The 23,078-nt window shown below is 34.2% G+C and overlaps 1 protein-coding gene across 1 annotated transcript in view; it reads left to right on the forward strand.

Annotated features, from left to right (window-relative positions):
* The window catches only part of LOC148951636 (polycomb protein Su(z)12-like), a 29,308-nt gene that overhangs the window by 1,591 nt on the left and 4,639 nt on the right, over window positions 1-23,078 (forward strand). Inside the window, exon 2 of the mRNA XM_089091170.1 lies at window positions 13,195-13,427. Within this exon, the coding sequence (XP_088947296.1) occupies window positions 13,195-13,427 (233 nt within the window). The remainder of the gene's footprint in view (window positions 1-13,194; window positions 13,428-23,078) is intronic.

Raw genomic sequence — 23,078 nt, forward strand, 5'->3', positions numbered from 1 at the left:
TGTAACTGTGACACTGAAGTATTCCAACTCTTGCATTTCAGCGAAAGAAATTCAAAATGAACTTTGAAAAATCAAGAAAATGTAACTGTTACAATGTAAGACAAAACCAAACACTACTTAACTATTACAACTCGATCATATCAACTAAATAAATTAACAATAAAATTTAAAAATCGATAAAATTTAAATGATACAAGGAAAAACACAAAAAAACAATAATTAACTATTCCGACTATTGAATTTAAGATAAAGAAAATAAAAATTAAAATTTTAAGAATAAAGAAACTGTACCTGTGACAAGGTAGACCCCAACCAAACACTACTGAAATATTCCAACTCTTCAATTTCAACGAAAGAAATTAAAAATTAAATTTGAAAAATAAAGAAAATTTAACTTTGAAAAGTTAAACCACAAACAAACACTACTTAAATATTACATCTCTTGCATTTCAAAGAAATAAATTCAAAATGTACTTTGAAAAATCAAGAAAATTTAACTTTGGCAAGGTAAACCATAATCAAACACTTCTGAAATATTCCACCTCTTGCATTACAATGAAAGAAATTCAAAATGAACTTTGAAAAATCAAGAAAATGTAACTGTGACATTGTAAACCACAACCACACACTACTGAACTAGTCCAACTCTTTCAATTAAGCTAAATAAAATAAAAAATAAATTTTTAAGAATAAAGAAAATGTAAACTTGAAAATTTAGACAACACCAAAACAATAATTAAATATTCCAACTCTTCCAATTCAACTAAAGAAATTAAAAATTAAATATGAATAATCAAGAAAATGTAACTATGACAAGTTAAACCACAACCAACCAATAATGAAATATTCCAACTCTTTCATTTAAAAGTAATAAAATAAAACATGAAATTTTAAAAAACGATAATTTTAACTATTTAATATGGAAAAAACAAAAACATATTAACTAACAAGTCAAAAAATTGAAAAAAAGAAGTCGAACAAATTCTTAAAAAACTATAATTAAATATAGTTTATATCTTAAACGTTAAAAAATACCAAAAAAATACTGAAATATTCAAAATATTGAATTTCATCTTAAGTAAAACAAGAAGTACTATGAAAAATATTGACTTAGTACAATAGTAAATGAAAGAATAAGCAAATATCATCCGAACAATAAAACAAAAAGATAGTAAACGAAATAACAAAAAGATTACATAATAAATAAAACGAAAAAGAAGCTTATCAAAGTAAAAGAACAACCAAAACATCCTCAACAATTCCATCTGGTTAATTAATAACTAAGATATTCAAAATGAACATTGAAATATCAAGAAAATGTAACTATGACAGTGTAAACCAAACCCAAACGTTTCTGAAATATTGCAACTCTTATTTTTCGATGTAAAAAAATCAGAATAAACTTTGAAAAATCAGGAGAATGTAACTGTGACAAGGTAAACCACAACCAAACACTAGTGAAATATTCCAACTCTTGCATTTCAAGGAAAGAAATTCAAAATGAACTTTGAAAAATCAAGAAAATGTAACTGTGACAAGGTAAACCACAACCAAACACTACTGAAATATTCCAACTCTTGCATTTCAGCGAAAGAAATTCAAAATGAACTTTGAAAAATCAAGAAAATGTAACTGTGACAAGGTAAACCACAACCAAACACTACTGAAATATTCCAACTCTTGCATTTCAACGAAAGAAATTCAAAATGAACTTTGAAAAATCAAGAAAATGTAACTGTGACAAGGTAAACCACAACCAAACGCTACTGAAATATTCCAACACTTGCATTTCAACGAAAGAAATTCAAAATGAACTGTGACAAATCAAGAAAATGTACCTGTGACAAGGTAAACCCCAACCAAACCCTCCTGAACTATTACAACTCGTGCAGTTCAACAAACGAAATTCAAAATGAACTATGAAAAATCAAGAAAATGTAACTTTGAAAAGTTAAACAACAAAAAACCAATACTTATATATTAAACATATATCTTTTAATATACAGTAATAAAAAATTAAATTTTTCTAAAAATGAACATGTTATTTTGACAATTTCAAAAACAAAAACAAACTACTTAACTATTCCAACTCTTGCATTTCAGAGAAAGAAATTAAAAAAGAATGAATATAAATCCTGAGAATGTAACTGTGATCAGGCAAATCACAGCCGAACATTGGTTAAATAGTCAAACTATTGCTTTTCAATAAATAATAATCAGGAATTGCATTTAAAAATCTAGGGAACGTACCTGATACAAGCTAAAACAGAGTGTCTCAATCCCCCGTAAATCTCTTTTAAAAGTTACAAGAAATACTTATATAACACAAAAAATTACGTTTTATCTACCATCAATGAAACGAAAACATAACGGAATTCGGCACCTGATTCTCTCAATCCCCGTAAAGGTCTTTTAAATGATACAAAAAAAACTAATTTAACACAAAAATTTCGTTTTTAATGACCAACAAGTAAAGAAAAACCACACGGAATCCGGCAACTGAGTCTCTCAATCCCCGTAAAGCTATTTTAAAAGATACAAAAACTACTTATTTAACAAAAATATTTCGTTTTTAATGACCACCAACTAAAGTAAAACCACACGAAATCCGGCAACTGAGTCTCTCAATCCCCGTAAAGGTCTTTTAAAAGATACAAAAACTACTTATTTAACACAAATATTTCGTTTTTAATGACCATCAAGTAAAGAAAAACCACACGGAATCCGGCAACTGAGTCTCTCAATCCCCGTAAAGCTCTTTTAAAAGATACAAAAACTACTTATTTAACACAAAAATTTCGTTTTTAATGACCATCAAGTAAAGAAAAACCACACGGAATTAGGCAACTTAGTCTCTCAAACCATTTAAATAACTTTAAATATATACAAAAACTAATAAAATAACAAAGACAAAATCTCCTTATTTAACATAAAAATTTCGTTTTTAATGCCAACCAAGTAAATGAAAATCACACGGAATACGGTACCTTAGTCTCTAAAACCACGTAAAGCTCTTTGTCAAGAAACGAAAACAACTTATTTAACACAAAAATTTCGTTTTTAATGACCACCAAGTAAAGAAAAACCACACGTAATTAGGCAACTGAGTCTATAAAACCCTGTAAAGATATTTTAAAAGATACAAAAACTACTTATTTAACAAAAAAATTTCTTTTTTAATGACCACCAAGTAAAGAAAAACCACACGGAATCCGGCAACTGAGTCTCTCAATCCCTGTAAAGCTCTTTTAAAAGATACAAAAACTACTTATTTAAGACACAAAAATTTCGTTTTTAATGACTACCAAGTAAAGAAAAATCACACGGAATTCGGCAACTGAGTCTCTCCAACCCCATAAAGCTCTTTTAAAAGATAGAAAAACTACTAATTTAACACAAAAATTTTGTTTTTATTGACCATCAAGTAAGGAAAGATCACACGGAAATAGGGATCTGAGTCTCTCAATCCCCGTACAGCTCTTTTAAAAGATATAAAACTACTGATTTAACACGAAAATTTTGTTTTTAACGACCATCAAGTAAAGAAAAATGACACGTAATTAGGCAACTGAGTCTCTCAAACACTGTATAGCTGTTTTATAATATCAATAAAAAGACCAACATGTTAAGAAATATCACATAGAATCAGGCAACTGAGAATCTCAAACCCTTTAAAGCTCTTTTAAAAGATAAAAAAACTACTTATTTAACAAAAAAATTTAGTTTTTAATGACCCTCAAGTAAAGAAAAATCACACGGAATTAGGCAAAAGTTTCTCTAATCCCCTTTAAATATATATTAAAATATACAAAACAAATTAATTAAAAAAAAAAATTAGTTTTTAATTAACATCAATTAAAGAAAAATCACACGTAAGTATGCAACTGAGTCTCTCAAACCCTGTAAAGCTCATTTAAAATATAAAAAAAATAGTTATTTAAAACAAAAAATTAGTTTTTAATGATCATCAAGTAAAGGAAAACCACACTGTATCAGGCATCTGAGTCTCTAAAACCCTACAAATAAAATATAAAATATAAAAACACATAAAATTGTTAAAAATTTAAAATAAAATATATTAAAAATATAACTGTATAATATCTATTACTTCTTACCTGCGTCTCTCAAACCTCTTAAAGCTATTTTAAAAGATAAAAAAACTACTTATTTAAAACAAAAATTTCGTTTTTAATGACTATCAAGTAAAGAAAAACCACACGGAATTAGGCAACTGAGTCTCTCAAACCCCTTAAAGCTCTTTTAAAAGATATAAAAACTACTTATTTTAACACAAAATACAAGCAAGCAAATAGCACGGGAATTCCTATACACGCAAGCAAATAACTGAGTTATTTTTACGTCACAATGTTTCAACTTAAAATCAGTCTAATTATAGCATCCCATTTCTCATACTTTAATTACCTGTTACGCTTTCTTAACCATCGGAAGTTTAACCAACGTAAATTAAGTTATAGACAATACTGGTTTAATCTCTTGGCAAAGAGTGTAATGACATGTTTACCTACCATAAAAACCAGTTTGGTACGGGCGCCTTGGCAAAATGGTACCTTGGTATATACTCATATCCGCAGTGCAAATCACACCTGCTAAAATGATGTATCCCATTCTGATTCTAAAGATTCCATTTTATAGTGTCAGTACTACCTCATACAGGCTAAGATCTTACTATCAATAATTCGAAATAACCAAAACGCGTTACCCCCCTCTGCTTGCTATGAACGGCAGCTCGGGTTTTTAGCCCTTGCACGATTCTTATCATGGCTTCGCATTTCTCTGCTAATTTTCTTCGCATTTCTGTGCTGATTGTGCGCATTTCTGTGCTGATTTTCTGCGCATTTCTGTGCTGATGGGGCGCATTTCTGTGCTGATTGTGCTGGTTTGTGTTGATTTCGGGTTTTTAGTTCTGTGACTGATGTCTATTTCCGAAATTATTTTGTTCAAATTTTCAGATTTTCTACTTGATAATTTTATCTTATTTTCAGCTGCAAATAATCCTATGCCTACACAAAAATATACACAAACATTTAATTTTATATATGGATACCGTATTTGATATGCCACATCAGTGCCATCTTACCATTTGTTATTATAGATGCTTCAAAGATTCTTATTGTATTTAGACTGTTAAAGTTGGTTGAATATCTACGGTTTGAATAGTTTTCAGTACGAACGATTCAATGTAAACACAAAAACAGACATGCATAAACTTGAATATATGTTTGGGTGTGATTTAAAACGCAACTTCAGGGCTATTATTTTTTTTTTGTAGGTGCTGCTGGAGACGTTCTTCTGACTTAGAAAGCTGAAGTTCCTTCAGTGGATTATACCCATGAGCTAGAAAACAAACTTTTTGTCTGCCAAATAATTGAAAACCCAAATAATTGTCAACGAGTAATAAGATAACAACCAAACTGTTACAAGTAATTTTGTTTTCTAGATTATGTTTGTAATGACGGAAAATAGTAATGTAACAATGTAAGGGGGGGGGGGGGGAAGAGCAGGGTAGCATACCAGTTATTAGCACAAAAAATAATATAGTCTTGATTTTGAATGAATATAGTTTGAATGAAACTGTACTAAAATTAAAGGTTCGTTGTTTTATATCGTCTTGTAGACTTTAATCTGCATTTTCCATTCTTCTTTCGCTTAGAGGAGGGTTGAGTGCAGGTCTTGGCTGATGCATTTGTATTTTTTTTTTTTTTTTTACTGGCTGTAATTCATCTTGTTTTTCGTCTCGTTCTCGTTTTTGATACATTTGTATTTTTCTTTTTTTACTGACTGTAATTCATTTCGTTTTTCGTCGTTGTTTCTTCGTTTTTTCATGTTCATGAAAACATTTCGTTTCTTCGTTTTTCTACATTTCCTATATTTCTTCGTTTTTCGTTTTTCATGCTTGGCCATTGTTGTTTCGGAAATTATTTTCGATGAGTTAGTGCCGGCGATAATGTAGCCAGATGGTAACGATACATTACCTTAATCTAACTACCTAATCACTTATAAGTAGTAATGTAACTTATAACTTGCAATGATTATTGTAAGCTATTATGAGTAACTTCGTTTTGTAACTTAAATTTGTTTGTACAAAACATAATAGAAATTTAACGATCGTAGAAAAAAGAGTGCAAAAGTGAAAAAAAGCAAGACTAACTAGAGTAACAAGAGTAACTAGTAACTATGCATTACTAGTTACATAGTTACAAATTTTTTACTATTTACTACAAGTTACACTGGGTAATTATTAAATATTAGTTATTAGTATAGCCCCTATGCAACTCAACCCCCATACAACTCAACCCTCATTCAACTCAACCCCTGTGCAATTCAACCCTTACTTAACTCAAACCCTGTAAAACACGATCCATTTTTAATTCACCTTCATTTAACTAAACCCCATACAACTCAACCCCCGCTTATATCAACCCCCATTCATCTCAACCCTCGTTAAATTCAACCCTCATGCAGCTCAATCCTCGTTTAATCGAACCCTGTTTGACTCGAGCCCATTTAACCTCATTACTACAACCACAAAATTCAAGTATGTCCGGGTCCTGGGCATGAAAAATTTTGCTAATTGAAAATTTTAAGACAAGAGGATAAATTTTTGCTTTTTTAGAGGAGGAAGGAAGAATACTTTTGCAGTGAAGCATAAGAACAAATAACACTGCATAACACTGCATAAATAACACTTACTAATCCACGAATAAAGACAATTTCATTCGAATCAGTTTTTATTGCTTTTGACAAATGTTGTGAAGTATTATTTATGGTATTTGGGGGTTGTAGTCGTAGATGCCTTTATTCTCCCCTTATAGGGGAGATAAACTCTGGCCCTAAGGCAATTAAACTTTGGTAGCGTGCCTTAGGCTATGACCGAACTAATGAGGCGTACCGACTGGGGATGTTCGAGAGGCTAAAATATAGATCGTAGAGAGGTTGACTAAAATACAATAATTTTATTCATTTACCCTGTAATATAATCGGATATATTCTGTCTACTGGGACTGGCTGTCCCAAGTAGACCACAAGTCTCGAAAACAACAATAATATATAAATAAGATACAGACACTTACAATGATCTGACAAACTCCAAGGTATTTCTAATGAGAAAACAAACGGGCAGAGGTTCACCCGGCGAGTCAAAAAGTCTGCCTTCAGTCCCAGAAATCGGGGTATATATGTGATAAACCTAACCACGTCCTTCCGGTAAACTTACGCATTTAGTCAGGAAATTGGTTACTGAGAAAGTTCCCTCCAAGCCCACACATTCCACGATTTGCATCCTCATCTTAAAAAGTTATATTTTGAAAACTTTATATTTGCGACATATATAGTTTTACTAATTTAATAATTAACCAAATAAGAAAGCTTTAACACAATACTCCCTATTTAAAGAAGAATTTTCCCAATTCTCAATATTTTACTTTTAAAACAACTTAATTTCGTCTAAAGCTATTATTCTGCCATCTTTGGGTCATTATGTGCGTATACTCTCAATGGGTTTCCTAAGGGTTATGTTTCCGGGCCAATATTGGACATGTTGCTTTTTTTTTGTCGAAGGATTTCAAATTGGAATTTATCCTTGTATCTCTTTTTCTCTATCTTTAGGACAGACAATTACTCTTTTACCCTCTTCATATGCATCTTCTGTTTTACTTGACCCCAAGCGGCTTAAACATAATATTAGTGGTTTTGCTTAAATTAGATTTATATTAGAAATGTTATATGAATTTTTTTTAAGTTTACATTTAATTCCCATCAATAATTTAATTTTTCTTTGTGAAGTGGTTAATATACCGTTTTTTTTTTTGTTTTAGAAATGCCTTGGGTAAATTACATATAACATTATTGACTTTTAAATTTTCACATATATTTTTTTCCATCTTTCAATAACATAAGCCATTTGGCTATGTAGCACATTTTCTAGGCCTAAATTAAGTTCTGTTTTTATCTCACTTTCTGACGAACTTGTAGTAAAGTCTGTATTACTGCTATAGTTCCCAAAATTTCAGTTGATTGAGTAAGTGATGATAGTATCATGATATATTTGAACTGGATTTGAAATTTGTTACTTTCCAAAAATGTGTCAAAGAAATGATTGAGACATGGATCCAAAAAGAAGTTATGAAAAATTTGTTTTCCAAAAAAAATTAGCTAAGGCTGTATCATGATAAGACAAAGTTCCAAGGTATTTCTAAAAACAACGGACCAGAGGTCAGTCCGGCATAAAGTTAGAATAAGGGCACTGGTTTTAGGCACCAGTCTCTTCGGAGGCGTGGGTTCGAATCCCACCGCTGCCACCAGTTGTTGTGAAGTATTATTTATGGTATTTGGGGGTTGTAGTTGTAGATGCCTTTATTCTCCCTTTATAGGGGAGATAAACTCTGGCCTTAAGGTAATTAAACTTTGGTAGCGTGCCTTAGGCTATGACCGAACTAATTAGGCGTACCGACTGGGGATGTTCGAGAGGCTAAAATATAGATCGTAGAGAGGTTGACTAAAATACAATAATTTTATTGATTTAACATATAATATAATCGGATATATTCTGTCTACTGGGACTGTCTGTCCCAAGTAGACCACAGGTCTCAAAAACAACAATAATATATAAATAAGATACAGACACTTACAATGATCCGACAAAGGCCAAAGTATTTCTAATGAGAAAAAAACGGGCGTAGTTTCACCCGGCGAGTCAATAAGTCTGCCTTAAGTCCCAAAAATCGGGGTATATATGTGAAAAACCTAACCACGTCCTTCCGGTAAATTTACGCATTTAGCCAGGAAATTGTTTACTGAGAGAGTTCCCTCCAAGCCCACACATTCCACGATTTGTATCCTTATCTTAAAAAGTGGTATTTTGAAAACTTTATATTTGCGTCATATATATTTTTACTAATTTAATAATTAACTAAATTAGAAAGCTTTACCACACAAAACGGGCTGAATTACGTTTTATAGGTGTATTGTTGATTTAAAGTGGGTTGAGCTGAATGGGGTTAATTCGAAGGAGGGTTGAGTGACGTAGGGTTGGGCAGAACAGTGGTTGGGTTGTATGAGCCTTGAATTGCACAGGGATTGAGTGAATGGGGGTTGAGTTGCATAAAGGTTGGGCTAAAAGAGGGCCGAATTAAACGAGAGTTACGTTGAATGAAGGTTGAATTGCATGGGGGTTGAGTTGAATGGGGCTAAGGCGCATGGAGGTTGAGTTTATTGAGAGTTGGACTTGTATGGGAGTTTAGCTGAATGGGATTGAGTTAAATGGGGATTATGTTAAACATGGTGTGTTAAACGGATGATGAGTTAAACGGGGATTGAGGTGCACGAGGGTTTAGTTAAATGGTTTCAGTTGCACGGGAACCTTTTGTTCCAAAAAATCATAAACCTGATGTGTTAGGGAAAAAAAAAAAAAAGTAACATAACTATGTATTGCTAGTTATGCTACTAGTTACATAATTCTACTATTTGCTAGTTACTGTATAGTAATATTGCATAGTTTTTAATTCTTTTTTTTGTTATTATTCATATGGGCGGGGGGGGACTTTAAAAACGGAGTCAAGGGTCAGTCCACAAAGGTCCATTGCCTCTACTACTACAAATTTTACTGCTAACGCTAATACTACTACTAATAACTTTCTGCAGCACCATGCCGCCTGAGGCCAATGCAGCTGCGCAGGCTTTTTCTCATGTCCAATCTATTCTAATCTTCATTCTTCACGCCCTTGCACGAAGTTACAATTTCTTTTAATTCATTTTATGACCTCTTCTCATCCCATTTGCGGGCGACCAGCTTTTAGTTTGACTCCAAATGGAGTCAAACTAAAGGGTGACAGATTCTTTGAGAATCTGTCACCCTTCAAACCTAAAGCTGGCGTTGCCATCTTAACCTCTTTTCTCTCCCCCCCCCCCCATAAAAAACAAATCAGGGTGTGGTCGAAAGTCTGGAGCTTGGAGGTAATGGGCCTGTATGGCCTAAGCCTAGACTCAGGTTTGTGGGTCTGCTCATGATAATATCAACTACCGTATGCAATCAACTATAACTAGTAACGTAATCTGTGACATGCAATGCTGTAACACGTTGTTAAGAATGAATGAATAAATTTAGTTTTATCTCAACTGATAAATACGAGCTCGTATATTACTTTATTTCTGCTCGTGTTTTGTTTAATAGAATTCTTTACTTTTCTTTGAAAAATTTGTTTGTGGAAACAGTTTTTGAAGTTAATTTCTGTTCGTATTTTATTGACATAATCTTTTTCATGAAAAAAAAAAAAAATATCTACAAGATTTTCAAACAGTTCGTGGTAACGAACTGTAAGTAAGGAGCGACCCGGCTCAATGGTAACCGAAACTCTAGAAAACGGGTTATTGATACCAATAGATATATCAAAAGAATCAGATTTCAATGCTGATTTCAAATATATAACTTTCATCAAGTTTACTGCTACCCATCAAAAGTTACGTGCCTGAGAAAATTAGGCTGATTTTCAAAAAAAGGGGGAGAGACCCCCTAAAAGTTAAAGAACCTTAATGAAATTCACACCATTATATTCAGCGTTTCAGAGAACCCTGCTTTTGAGGTTTCAAGCTCCTATCTACAAAAACGTGGAATTTTACATTTTTTGCCAGAAGAAAGATCATGGATGTGTGTTTATTTGTTTGTTTGTTTTGTGTTTTTTGTTTTTTTTTTTTTCCCAGTGGTGATCGTATAGACCCATTGGTACAAGAATATCGTGGGATGGCTCATTTGAACGGAAATTAAAAGTTCTATTGCCCTTTTTAAGTTACCCAAAAAAACGGAGGGTAACTGGTCCCACTCCAACGCTTATTTTTTTCCCAAAATCACCCAGTCAAAATTTTTAGAGCGCCATTTTGTTCAATATGGTCGAAAATATGATAGATATGTCAATTAGGAAGAATTGATACCCCGAAGTACCAGGAAGGAGGGCTAAAAGTTATGAACTTTACCCAATGTTAACATATAGTTTTGGTTTTTGGGAAGTATACCGACGTTTTCTGGAGGTTTTTTTTTGTGGTTGGGGGTGGTAAGGGTGGGTCGGGGGTTATGTTGGAGGATCTTTTCATGAAGGAAGCTTTCATGGGGGAAGGGAAATTGCCATGAAGGGGGCGCCGGACTTGCCAGCATTATTTATTGGTTATTGGAAAGTATACAACCATTTTCAGGAAGGATTTTTTCTGGAGGAGGGGCTAGAGGAGGGGGTTACTCTGGAGAATATTTTCGTGGAGGATGTTTCTTTGGGGTAAGGGACATTTCTATGAAGGGGGCGCCGGATTTCCAAGCATTATTTAAGAAACGATCAGAAATTAAATAAAAAAAAACAAGTTTTTTCAACAGAAATGTAAGAAGGAATAGTAGAACTTAAAACGAACAGAAATTATAACGTATGTGAGGGGGTTCTCCCCCAAGTCAATACCTCGCTCTTTACGCTAAAGTTTTTTTTTGTGATTTAAAAATAGATATCTATTATAATTAAACGGCCTTTTTTTTTCTTGTTTTTCTTAATAAAATTTTTTTTTCAAATTTTAATGTAAAGTGGGTTTTATTGACTAAGGGGAGAACCCCTTCATATACGTAATAACATATACGTAATAAAAAAAAACAATAAAAAAACAAGCGATACGGCTCAATAGTAATCGAAACTTTTAAAAACGAAATTTTGATGTCAATAAATGTATCAAAAGAATGTGTTTATAATGCTGATCCTAAATATATAAATTTTATTAAGTTTAGTATTACTCATCAAAGGCTACGAGCCTGAGAAAATTTACTCGATTTTTTAAAGAGGGGGGAAACATCCCCTACAAGTGAAAGAATTTTAATGAAAATCACACCGTCAGATTCAGCGTATCAGAAAACCCTATTACATAGGTTTCAAGCTCGTATCTGCAAAAATCTGCAACTTTGTATTTTTTGCCAGAAGAAAAATATACGAATATAGAAGTTAGTTACTTAAGTTAATTTGTAAAGACATACATTTAGAAAAATAAAATTAAAATTTTTATTCAAATAAAATCTTAATTAACTAAAAAACGATCACAAATTAAATAAAAAAAACAAGTTTTTTAAACTGAAAGTAAGGAGCGACATTAAAACTTAAAACGAACAGAAATTATTCCGTATATGAAAGGGGCTGTCCCCTCCTCAACGCCTCGCTCTTTACGCTAAAGTTTGACTCTGTCTCACAACTTTATTTTTTAAAACAATAAAAAACTTTAGCATAAAGAGCGAGGCGTTGAGGAGGGGACAGTCCCTTTCATGTACGGAATAATTTCTGTTCGTTTTAAGTTTTAATGTCGCTCCTTACTTTCAGTTTAAAAAACTTGTTTTTTTTATTTAATTTCTGTAAGAATCCATAGTTTGGCTTGCTATTTGTATGTTGGAGAAACTTTTTCACTAATGTTTAATCCTGAAACAAATAGTATTGTTTAATTTAATCTTATACCTCCTCAAGTAGACCTGAAAAATAAAACATAATATTATTCCTTAAAAAAATCTTTCTATGTTCTTTGACAACTTGGATACACTTACACTCTTTTGATTTATTTACATTGTAAAAGCAGGAGTAGCATTAGTATTGGCCCCGAAAGTTTCAATTTAATGCCGCCAGTCGTTCTCGATGTATTGCTGAGGTGTCTTACTGACAACCATACACACAGTACCTTTTGATTTAGTTTTAAAGCATAATGGGCTAATGACGTAATTGTGGGGGGTTGACATACTCAATATCCCTAGAGACATAGTTACTGGACCGTTCTACTGTGCTGAACAAAATGGGTGTCTCAAAATTGTAACTGGATCTGTTTGGAAAATGAATTGGCTTGGGAGGAGGGCTGCTTACCCTCCAATCTCTTTTGAATCTTAATAATGGCACTAGAATTTTTTGGTTCAGTTTAACTTCCGCCTAGATATTCCTTGAAAGCTTCACCTTAATACTTTTAGCTTGCGTAGTAGCAATAGCTGTAGTTAGTAGGAGGAAACCCACAAACCTCTTTTGCTGGAAACCCACAGTCGACTGCACTACACCCTTCTTTAAATAGGAGAAGACGTCCTCTTAGGTGGACGTCCTCGTTAGAGGATCATTTGTAGGTAAAAATTCCTGCCCATCTCCCTTTGTCCTCTTTGTGAACCTGTGCTAATAAATAGATTGTTTTAAGGAAAAGCCTGAGTATCATTGTGTCGAGGTTACTGTCAACGAGCATTTTGACGGCTCTTTTGCTGGAAACCCACAGAGGAGTGCACTACACCCCTCTTCAAATAGGAGAAGACGTCCTCTTAGGTGTTTATCCAAGAGTGAAGTTATTGTATGGAATAACAAAAAGCAACGGCAGAATGGAGAGTTGGAAGATGATTCTGAACATCAGAGACCGTCCATTTTTGGTCATCAAAGGTAAGCTTTGTTTTTTTTTTTTGCATAATTTTCTTTGTTTTGCATAGGCTTTTTGTTTCAAGTGTTGAGTCAACAAGCTTATTTGTGACATTAACCCTTTCATGCCTGTGGTCACCATACGGATACCCCTCGCCCCCTATTTTTTTTCTCTCGACTCGACAAAGCTACAGCCGTGATTTCTTTTCCACTAGATAGCGCTTGCTTGGCTCTATCGCGTTTAAATTTATTATCCCTCAAGGCTTTACCCGAGCGGTCGAGCGAGCGTCCAAGTTTAGACAACACATAAAATGTCGAAAAAGAGGAAAGGTGCAGATTTTGACCTCGATGACCTGGACGTTTCTGGTAAGTTCAGAGCCTGATTATGATATTATTTGCTAGCTAAGAATGCGATCTTTTGAATGAGATATCACTAGTCTAATTCTGAGCTGTAGTTTAGCCCCAAACAAGGTTGCTAACGATCGGTTACCAAATGGTCACGTCAGGTATTCATTGCCAAACCACACCTCGGCAGATTTGTACAGCAAACGAGGCAGCAAGTCCTTTTTATGATCGGGAATAGGCACATTTTCTTTCTGTTCCTCCTTTTTACTGGCAACAAGGGTAAAAGAGCTATTTTTTGTGATGCCTCAAGCAAGTGTAGAGGCCAATGGCCTATTTTATTGCATTATATTATTATTATTAAGTGATGCACTTACCTTGAATTTCATTTCAGCTGGCCCAAGCACGAGCTCTGACTCCATGAGAGGTCATGGTCCTAAGCCCTTGGTCCTAACTGATCAAGGAAAGAAGTTGAAGAGCTACCAAGAAAACGACTGCAGAAGAAGCAGCAAGTCTTTTATTCATACCTGATTGTGATTCAGATCTTGATATCTCGTCCGACAACGACGACCCACACTGGGCACCAGACAATCCAGATCAAGAATTTCAACCTCTACGTTCTCTCAACTGTTATGGCAATGAAGACAGAAGTGGTGAAGAGGATATTGACCACACAGACGACATCTCTTTATCAATGCTTGGCAGGTTCGAGTTAGACAATGGCGATGACACGGATCAATTCAATTTGCCTCTCCCGGGCTCGAATGACACAGCAGCGTCAACCAGTTCTTCAAGCACATCATCAACACCAGTGGCAACTTCTTCTGCAATGCAGTCGGCAACAGTTATTGCACCCGCTGAACCCTTTTTCCTTACAATAGCTAAGAAAAATGCTCCTTCCCAAGCAGTGGCCGGTCTAGTAACTCCAACTGATGCTCCTCAGGTCACGGTAAAACCAGTAGCAAAAAAGAAGGTAGCAAAGAAGGCAAAGCAATACAAGTGGATAAAAACGGAGCCCGAACCTCGAGATATTACCTGGAAGGGTTCTATGCTACAGTCTGACAAGGTACAAACGCCTCTTGATCTCTTCCGAATGTTTATCACAGAAGACATTCTTTCAAACATTGTGGACCAAACGAACCTGAATACCATGAAAAAGAAGAATCTTGTTCTGAAACTTTCTCTTGAAGAGCTGCACAGATTTCTTGGAGTTCAAATGATCATGTGCATTATCAAACTTTTGGCTATGAAAACGTACTGGAAGAATGGAATACAATATTTCCCGGTGGCTGATACCATGAGCAAAGATAGGTTCATCAGTTTGAGATCTTTTTTCCTCATTTTCGATGACACCTTAATGATACCAAAAGGGGAGGCTGTTTACGATAAACTGTTCATGATCAGCAGACTATATGAAACGTTCATGGAGAACATGAAAAAAAATAGACCCTAAAGACATCGAAAGTATTGACGAACAGATGATCCCGTTCAACGGAAGAATTGAATGTCGACAGTACTTGAAGGACAAGCCCCACTCGTGGGGTGTAAAGGTTTTCACGAGAGCCGGCATCAGCGGAATAGTGTGTGACATAGAGATATATACAGGAAAAGGATCTTTTGAAATTTCTGAACTTGGCCAAGTTACTGACGTTGTCCTTCGGCTTGTAGAAAATCTGCCAAGGTTCATGAACTTCAAGATGTTCTTTGATAACTTCTATACTGGCATCGATCTCATTCACAAGCTTCGGGTTGAATATGGCATCGAGTCAGGTGGTACGATACGCAGCAACAGAATGAGGGGTGCTGTTCTAGATACCGACGCCAACATGAAGAAGAATGGACGAGGGTCAGTAGACTTCCGTTTTGAAAGACATTCAGAAGTATCGGTAGTAAAATGGTATGACAACAAACCAGTCAATTTGGCTTCGTCATACTGTGCAGTCACCTCAATTGATAAGTGTCAGGGATGGGATGGCACAACACGGAAATACGTCGAAGTTGATCGCCCCCGAATCGTCCGTGACTACAACAAATCAATGGGGGGCGTAGATCTTGCTGACATGTTCCTGAAGCTTTACAGGACTGACATTCGCTCGAAGAAATGGTATATGAGGATTGTGTACTACTTCTTTGACATGGCTGTGAACAACGCCTGGCTGATACACCGCCGACAGTATAAGCAGACCAATGTTCAGCATATGTCTCTACTGTACTTCAAAATGGACATTGCTTGTGGGTTGGTTCTTACTGGCGTATCTCAAAGTCCTCGAGTTGGAAGACCATCCTTATTAGTGACGAAGGGCATTACGTCTACCTCGCGAGACGGGATGCCTTCGGAATCAATGAGGTTTGACCAGACCTCGCATTTTCCGGATACGACTGAAAAGAGAAGGTGTCGCTATGAGAAGTGCGTTAGGGGTGGAACCAGTCGAATCATGTGTTCGAAGTGCAAAGTTCGACTGTGTTTGAACTTAGATCACAACTGTTTCACAAATTTTTACCTAAAATAGTATATGTATATACCTGACGTGACCATATGGTAACCATTCACAGTTTGGATTTGGAATGAAATAAATTTTTTTTTAAAATAAATATGTTCTAGTTGAACCTCCAGGATCACTTTCTGCTATTTTCGGAATTTTTGCGCAACTCCTTCTTGGTTCAGGTCTGAAAGGGTTAATGCTAACCATAAGGGTAGTTCTGCTGTGACCTGTAAGTAATGCAAGCCAAATTTTTCTTTTTGAAAATCATTAGTGCTAAAAATAGGAAGTAGTTTGGCTTTTCTTTCTTTAGTTTCTTTTTTTCTTGTATTTTGTTAAGTAACGCTGAAGGGTTATGCTGTTGCAGAAAGAATGTGAAAGGAAAAATTCCAATAAAAAGTTGCTCTCTATTGGAGTTGAACCCACGACCCCTCTGATTATTTGTTAAAGCTTCTATCGGGTCAGCTTCAGCAGCCACCAGTAGCTTTTTCATTATATTTGAGTGTAGACTTTATGGTTCAAGGCAAACAAATCAGTAAACCGAAGCAATATTCGGGTATTGTTAAAAATTCCTACACCGTTAAAGAATTTAGTCGAAAGTTTGAAAAGATGTTTTCTAAGGATATGTCTGGTGAAAGCGTTTGCTAATGGACGCTGATACAGAAATAAGAACTATCATTCAGATTGAATTGAATAAATAGTTTGTAATTAAGAAAAAAAAAATTGGAAAATTTTGACAAAGATCATAAAACCCCTCAAACATGACGTCAATTCGAAATAAAACGTACACTATTGAAATCTTCGTCGTTGATCGTTGACATTTTAAATTGAAGGTTTGCAGCCCTCGTCATATGTAGGGTAATGCTGGGTATGTTATCAACAACAATCAGAAATTAACTAAAAGAAAGTTTTTTTTAAAGAAAGCAAAGGAGCTATATTCGAACTTAAAACAAACAGAAATTAATCCGTATATGAGGGGGCTTCGCCCTCCTCATCCCCCCTGTCCTCTTTGTGCTAGTCTTCGGCTTTTGTCCCTATGCTTTGGGAACAACTACTCTTGAAAAAGAACGATTGGAATGGAATATAAAGTATCTTTTTCCAATATCTCAAGAACAGAAGAATTTGTACTTGCTTTAAACAGCGCAATTTTAAGTTCAAAAGCTATAAAAGAAAATCAATTTCACATCTATTGAGCTCATAAATGCTCAAACTTCCCTTTCTTCTCCAGGTAGACCTTTTGTTGGATAAAAAAATTAAGATACAGTGTAAAAGTACTGTATAATCTAGCCTTTAAAGTACCAAAGATAATGGAAATACAATCGAATTGGTTTAGAGGAGACGTACACAAGCAGATATGCCTTTAAAAAAAATTGTTTTAATTTTTAAAGAAAAACACCTACAGTTTTTGGTGGCAGCAGATGGCACATTAAAAAAAAAAAAGGAAAAAATGGATGAAAAATCAGGAAGGAATAAGTTAAAAACATATTGTACCAAACAACCTAAGATGGTTTAGCTTTCCTTCGAAGGTTTGGCTGTCTTTGGGAATCAACTTGTCAATTTTTGAATTTTTACGACAAAAAGCGTCGTCAAACCTAATTAATTTGTCTCGTTTATTTATTTCCATGCGGTGGTGCAACCATGGCAACACTGACAAAAAAGTCATAATGCTCTAAAATGTTCATAATTTTGAAACAATCAGAAGAAAAATCTAAGGAAATGGCGATTTTGGGTTGGAATATGGGTCAGTTTCGGCAGGGGAAGGGGGGGGGGGATTTTGGTGTCCTTGGTACTTTCAAAGTTCCATGTAAAGCCCTCTAGATGACTCTTCGGTTACATGATAATGTTCCTCTAATATCTTTTCTAGACAATTAAAGCGAAATGAAAATACAGAAAATCGGTTATAATTTGGTAAATATTAAATAATTCATATAAATGGCCCACGAATAGAGTGAACATACCACTCGATGCCTTTTTTATGCTCTCCCGAATATAATAATAGTTTTTGGTGCAAATTCAAATTTTACCTAACCTACGTGGTTACGTGGGAGTATTTTTTCATGGGGGAAGGGAATTTTCTATGAAGGGGGTGCCGGATTTCCCAGCATTATTTAAAAAATTATCAGAAATGAAGTAAAAAAAGAAGTTTTTTCAACTGAAATTAAGGAGCAACATTAAAACGAACAGAAATTATTGCGTATATGAGGGGGTTCTCTCCTAGTCAATACCTCGCTCTTTACGCTAAAGTTTAGCACTTTCAAAAGAGCTATTTATTCTAATTAAACGGCCTTTAGTATTCAAGGGTCAATTTTTACGACAAAAAGCGTTTACCGTGCCCCAGCCGTGCCCCAGCCATTTAAACATTTGCCTCTCAATTACTTGGACTATCTGTCTTGGCTTTTCTCTGTCTACAATTACCCAGCCCAGTCTTGATGCAACCTATGCAACCTATTGCCCAAAATACTTGATAACTTCAATTCAAAATCAAGTGGAAAAGAAATTCGAACTTTAGTGCAAAGAGCGATTTATTGACTACGGGGCGAATCCCCTTATCTACATAATAATTTCTGTTTGTTTTAGGTTTTAACGTTGCTCCTTATTTTCATTTGAAAAAACTTTTTTTTTTGTTTAATACCAGGAAAGGGCATAAAAAAAGACAACGAGTGATATGATCAGTTTATTCGTAGGTCATTTATGTGAATAATTTATTATTTACCAAATAACCGTTTTTCTATATTTTCATTTCGTTTTAATTGTCTAGAAAAGAAATTAGAAGAAAATCCAATATTTACCTATAATTTTTTGTAGGAAACATTCGCATTTTAACATTGATATTGATACGTATAAAAACAATGTCAAAAGGTCGTCCTAGCCGTGTGGTTGGTGCGCTGGATTTGGAATCCTTTGTCCGAAGGCTGTGGATTCGATTCCTGGTATGGCCAGTTACATAGTTAGGGACGGGGGTCAGTGACCTGACTCTGTAAGCTCAGCCAGAGTTGACCCAGCTCTAAATGGTTAGCCGGAGAAATCTACGGAGGGTAAGCAGAAAGAATATGCGAAAGCGCAGGATGGCTGCCCCCCCCCCATTTTACTTTCTGGCTGAAGGGTCTTGAAACCGAGATCAGCACCGCCGGTTTGGACATTAAGGGTCTTGGGCCACATCCTTCATCAAACGATGTCAAAACTGTTTTTGTTTTTGCAAAATATTTGCAATGACCCAGAAATTAAATCCGTGAACCAATAGAAATGAACAGAAGAAAATATAAGGAAGAATATATCCCCCAATAGAAATATGGAGATATAAACGTTTAACTGCTTATGTATAACGAAAAAAAATGATATGAAGCAGGAGAAACATTTTCAGCTATTGAGAAAATTTATAGGAAAAACAGTAAATATTTCATTATGATGATTATGATTGTGATTTGGCTTTCAAGGGCATTACCATGTGACCTGATTGCACTGTTCAGTGGGGCATTTATGCATATTTAAGCATTTTTTATAATTTTTGAACTATTTTTGTATTTTATATTTTTTGAAGGCCAGTACCATGTGACCTGATTGCACTGTTCAATGATCCACTAGGGGCATTTATGCATTTTATATATTTTTCGAAGGCCAGTGCTATGTGACCTGATTGCACTGTTCAATGAACCACTAGGGGGATTTATGCCCATTTATGCATTTTTTGTATTTTTTGAAGTATTTTTAAATGTTATATGTTTTGAAGGGCAGTACTATGTGACCTGATTTCACTGTTCAATGAACCACTAGGGGCATTTATGCATATTTATGCATTTTATATTTTTTGAATTATTTTTATGTTTTATACATTTTGAAGAACAGTACCATGTGACCTGATTACACTATTCAATGAATCACTAGGGGCATTTATGCATCTTTATGCATTTTTTGAATTCTTTTTATATTTTATATTTTTTGAAGGGCAGTACCGTGTGACCTGATTGCATTATTCAATGAACCACTAGGGGCATTTATGCATATTCATGCATTTAAAAAAAAATTTGAATTCTTTTTATATTTTATATTTTTTGAAGGGCAGTACCATGTGACCTGATTGCATTGTTTAATGAACCGCTAGGGGCATTTATGCATATTTATGCATTTTAAAAAAATTTTGAATTATTTTTATATTTTATATTTTTTGAAGGGCAGTACCATGTGACCTGATTGCATTGTTCAATGAATCATTAGGGGCATTTATGAATCTTTATGAGTTTTTTATGTTTTTGAATTATTTTTATGTTGAATAATTCTTGAAGGGCATTACCATGTGACCTGACTACACTGTTCAATGAACCACTATGGGCATTTATGCATATTTATGCATTTTTAAAGTTTTTTGAATTATTTTTATATTTTTTGAGGGGCAGTACCTTGTGACCCGATTGCACTGTTCAATGAACCACTAGGGACATTATGCATATTTATGCATTTTTTATATTTTTTTGTCAGCCTTAGCAGAATCGTTTGATGTCTAATTCTCGTAAAACTTCCGTATTCTATAGTTTCGGGTTTCTATTGACAAAGGTTGCTCCCTAATTACACAATAAAAAAGATAGTGATGAATATTCTACATTGAAGCTAGCCTATGGAAACTTGAAATGAAATTCTGTTGCCAACTAGAACCAACACTAAAGTCCAATTTATTGAACTTTTTGGAATTAAGCTAAGGCTTAAGTAAGTTAGGTTAAAGTTAAACTAGTCGATTTTTCGTTCAGAGTTGCAAGCTTATAATGAATTTATTAGTAATGAAGTTAGTGAACGAATTTCCGAAGTGAGAATCGTGTATTTAGAGTAGAACGGGGAAGCTACAGAAATACCACGATAATTGTACTTATTTGAATTTGGATGCATATATTCGTCATTTTAATGTTGTTGTTACGCCATCAGCTTTCTTTGTTCAGTATGATTTTGAAAACAATATTTCTGTGTCTGCAGAAAGATTATTGATGGTATTAAAAAGCTAAGAATTAAGTTTTCGATTGATTATGGTGGTTTGAATTCCAAATGACTTAAACGGACATCTCCTAATTCAGTTATTTTTATCCCAGTCCCCTTTTCTCTTCAAACGTAAATCAAACGGGAAAAAAACTTATGTACGGGAAAAAAACGTATTGTATTAACCAAAATACAATACATTTTTATATCATTGGTTTATTTTAAGAAACTACTCAAGGAGTAGCTTCTTATAATGGCAAATGTCACCCAAGAATGATTAACTGAGTTACTAGGACTACATTCAGAAATCAAACGGGAAAAAAACGTATTGTATTAACCAAAATACATTTTTATATCATTGGTTTATTATAAGAAACTACTCAAGGAGTAGTTTCTTATAATGGCAAATGTCGCCCAAGAATGATTAACTGAGTTACTAGGACTACATTCAGAAATCAAACGGGAAAAAAACGTATGTGCAGGAAAAAACGTATTGTATTAATCAAAATACAATACATTTTTATATCATTGGTTTATTATAAGAAACTACTCAAGGAGCAGTTTCTTATAATGGCAAATGTCGCCCAAGAATGATTAACTGAGTTACTAGGACTGCATTCAGAAATCAAACGGGAAAAAAACGTATGTGCGGGAAAAAAACATATTGTATTAACCAAAATACAATACATTTTTATATCATTGGTTTATTATAAGAAACTACTCAAGGAGTTGTTTCTTATACGAGTTTTATTCCTTCTAGTTTTTCTCGAGCTACTACCTCTCCTTTACTTAAAAAAGTGGTGAATGTTAATCATGATTGTTACGATTATCAATGATTTACAGTTTGTTGCAACCAAAGTAAGGTATTGGAGATTATTTTGCTTTGATATTTTCAGTCATGTTATCAGGGTCTAAACCAAATAGGTTCCGTAAAAGTCTTAGTATGGATACTGTTTGATTTCTGAATGTAGTCCTAGTAACTCAGCTAACCATTCTTTTGCGACATTTGCCATTATAAGAAACTACTCCTTGAGTGTATTGTATAAACCAATGATATATAAATGTATTGTATTTTGGTTAAATGGGAAAAGAATTTTGGTAATTTTAACTTGTTTAGGTAGAGGTTTGAGGAAAGGTTCCTTTCGTCTATTATTTCTAGCGTTATGATTGCGTATGCTTTTGATCCAGTTAATAGGTCATTTCTTGGCCATGGATCCTGGACTCCTTTGATTACATATGCTGATGATTTTCTTTTACTTAGTCCTGTTTTTCTCTTCAGGACAATTGATTGCTTTCCAATCATTTTGACATTTGACATTTTAATTTTTTTCAAGTTTTGATCTTGGATTTCGGCCGAAGAAAATGTTAACTTTCGGTCCTAAGCCTTCTAACATTGTTAACAATAAGGTAAGAATTAAAGTTCATGGTGCCCATCGGAAACTGCTCGAGTCTTTACTTTATTTAGCTATTCCTTACTGTCCTTCATTATCCTTTATTCGAGCATATATGATGAGATCCGACCGTTCTCCTATTTTCTGCGACTTTTGGCAGGATAATTCCTCTTGGTGATTTTTTTGACTAGAAAGGCATTAGCTTATGTTTTTAATTGTATCTCAAGTTCCTGTATATTCATGGAGGTTATCGTGTTTAAGCTATTCTAATAAGATTTTTTTTTTTCATATTAAAAAAAAATACTTAAATTTTATTTTGCTTGTTTATGTTAAAATTTATGGCATTATTAAAGAAGCGCAATAAGGGATTATAAGGTTAATTTAGGTTTGTGTCAGAATGGCTCGTATCTTGCCAAGTATGTATATTTGTATTTCGTGTTATATTGTGTATGGACAGGTTGTTGATTTCATTTGCTCTCTTTATACTCTCCAACTTTGGGGTT

Source organism: Artemia sp. Qi Xiang Cuo, chromosome 6 (genome assembly GCF_049724085.1).
Source record: "Artemia sp. Qi Xiang Cuo chromosome 6, ASM4972408v1, whole genome shotgun sequence".
In the NCBI taxonomy this organism is placed as follows: domain Eukaryota; kingdom Metazoa; phylum Arthropoda; class Branchiopoda; order Anostraca; family Artemiidae; genus Artemia; species Artemia sp. Qi Xiang Cuo.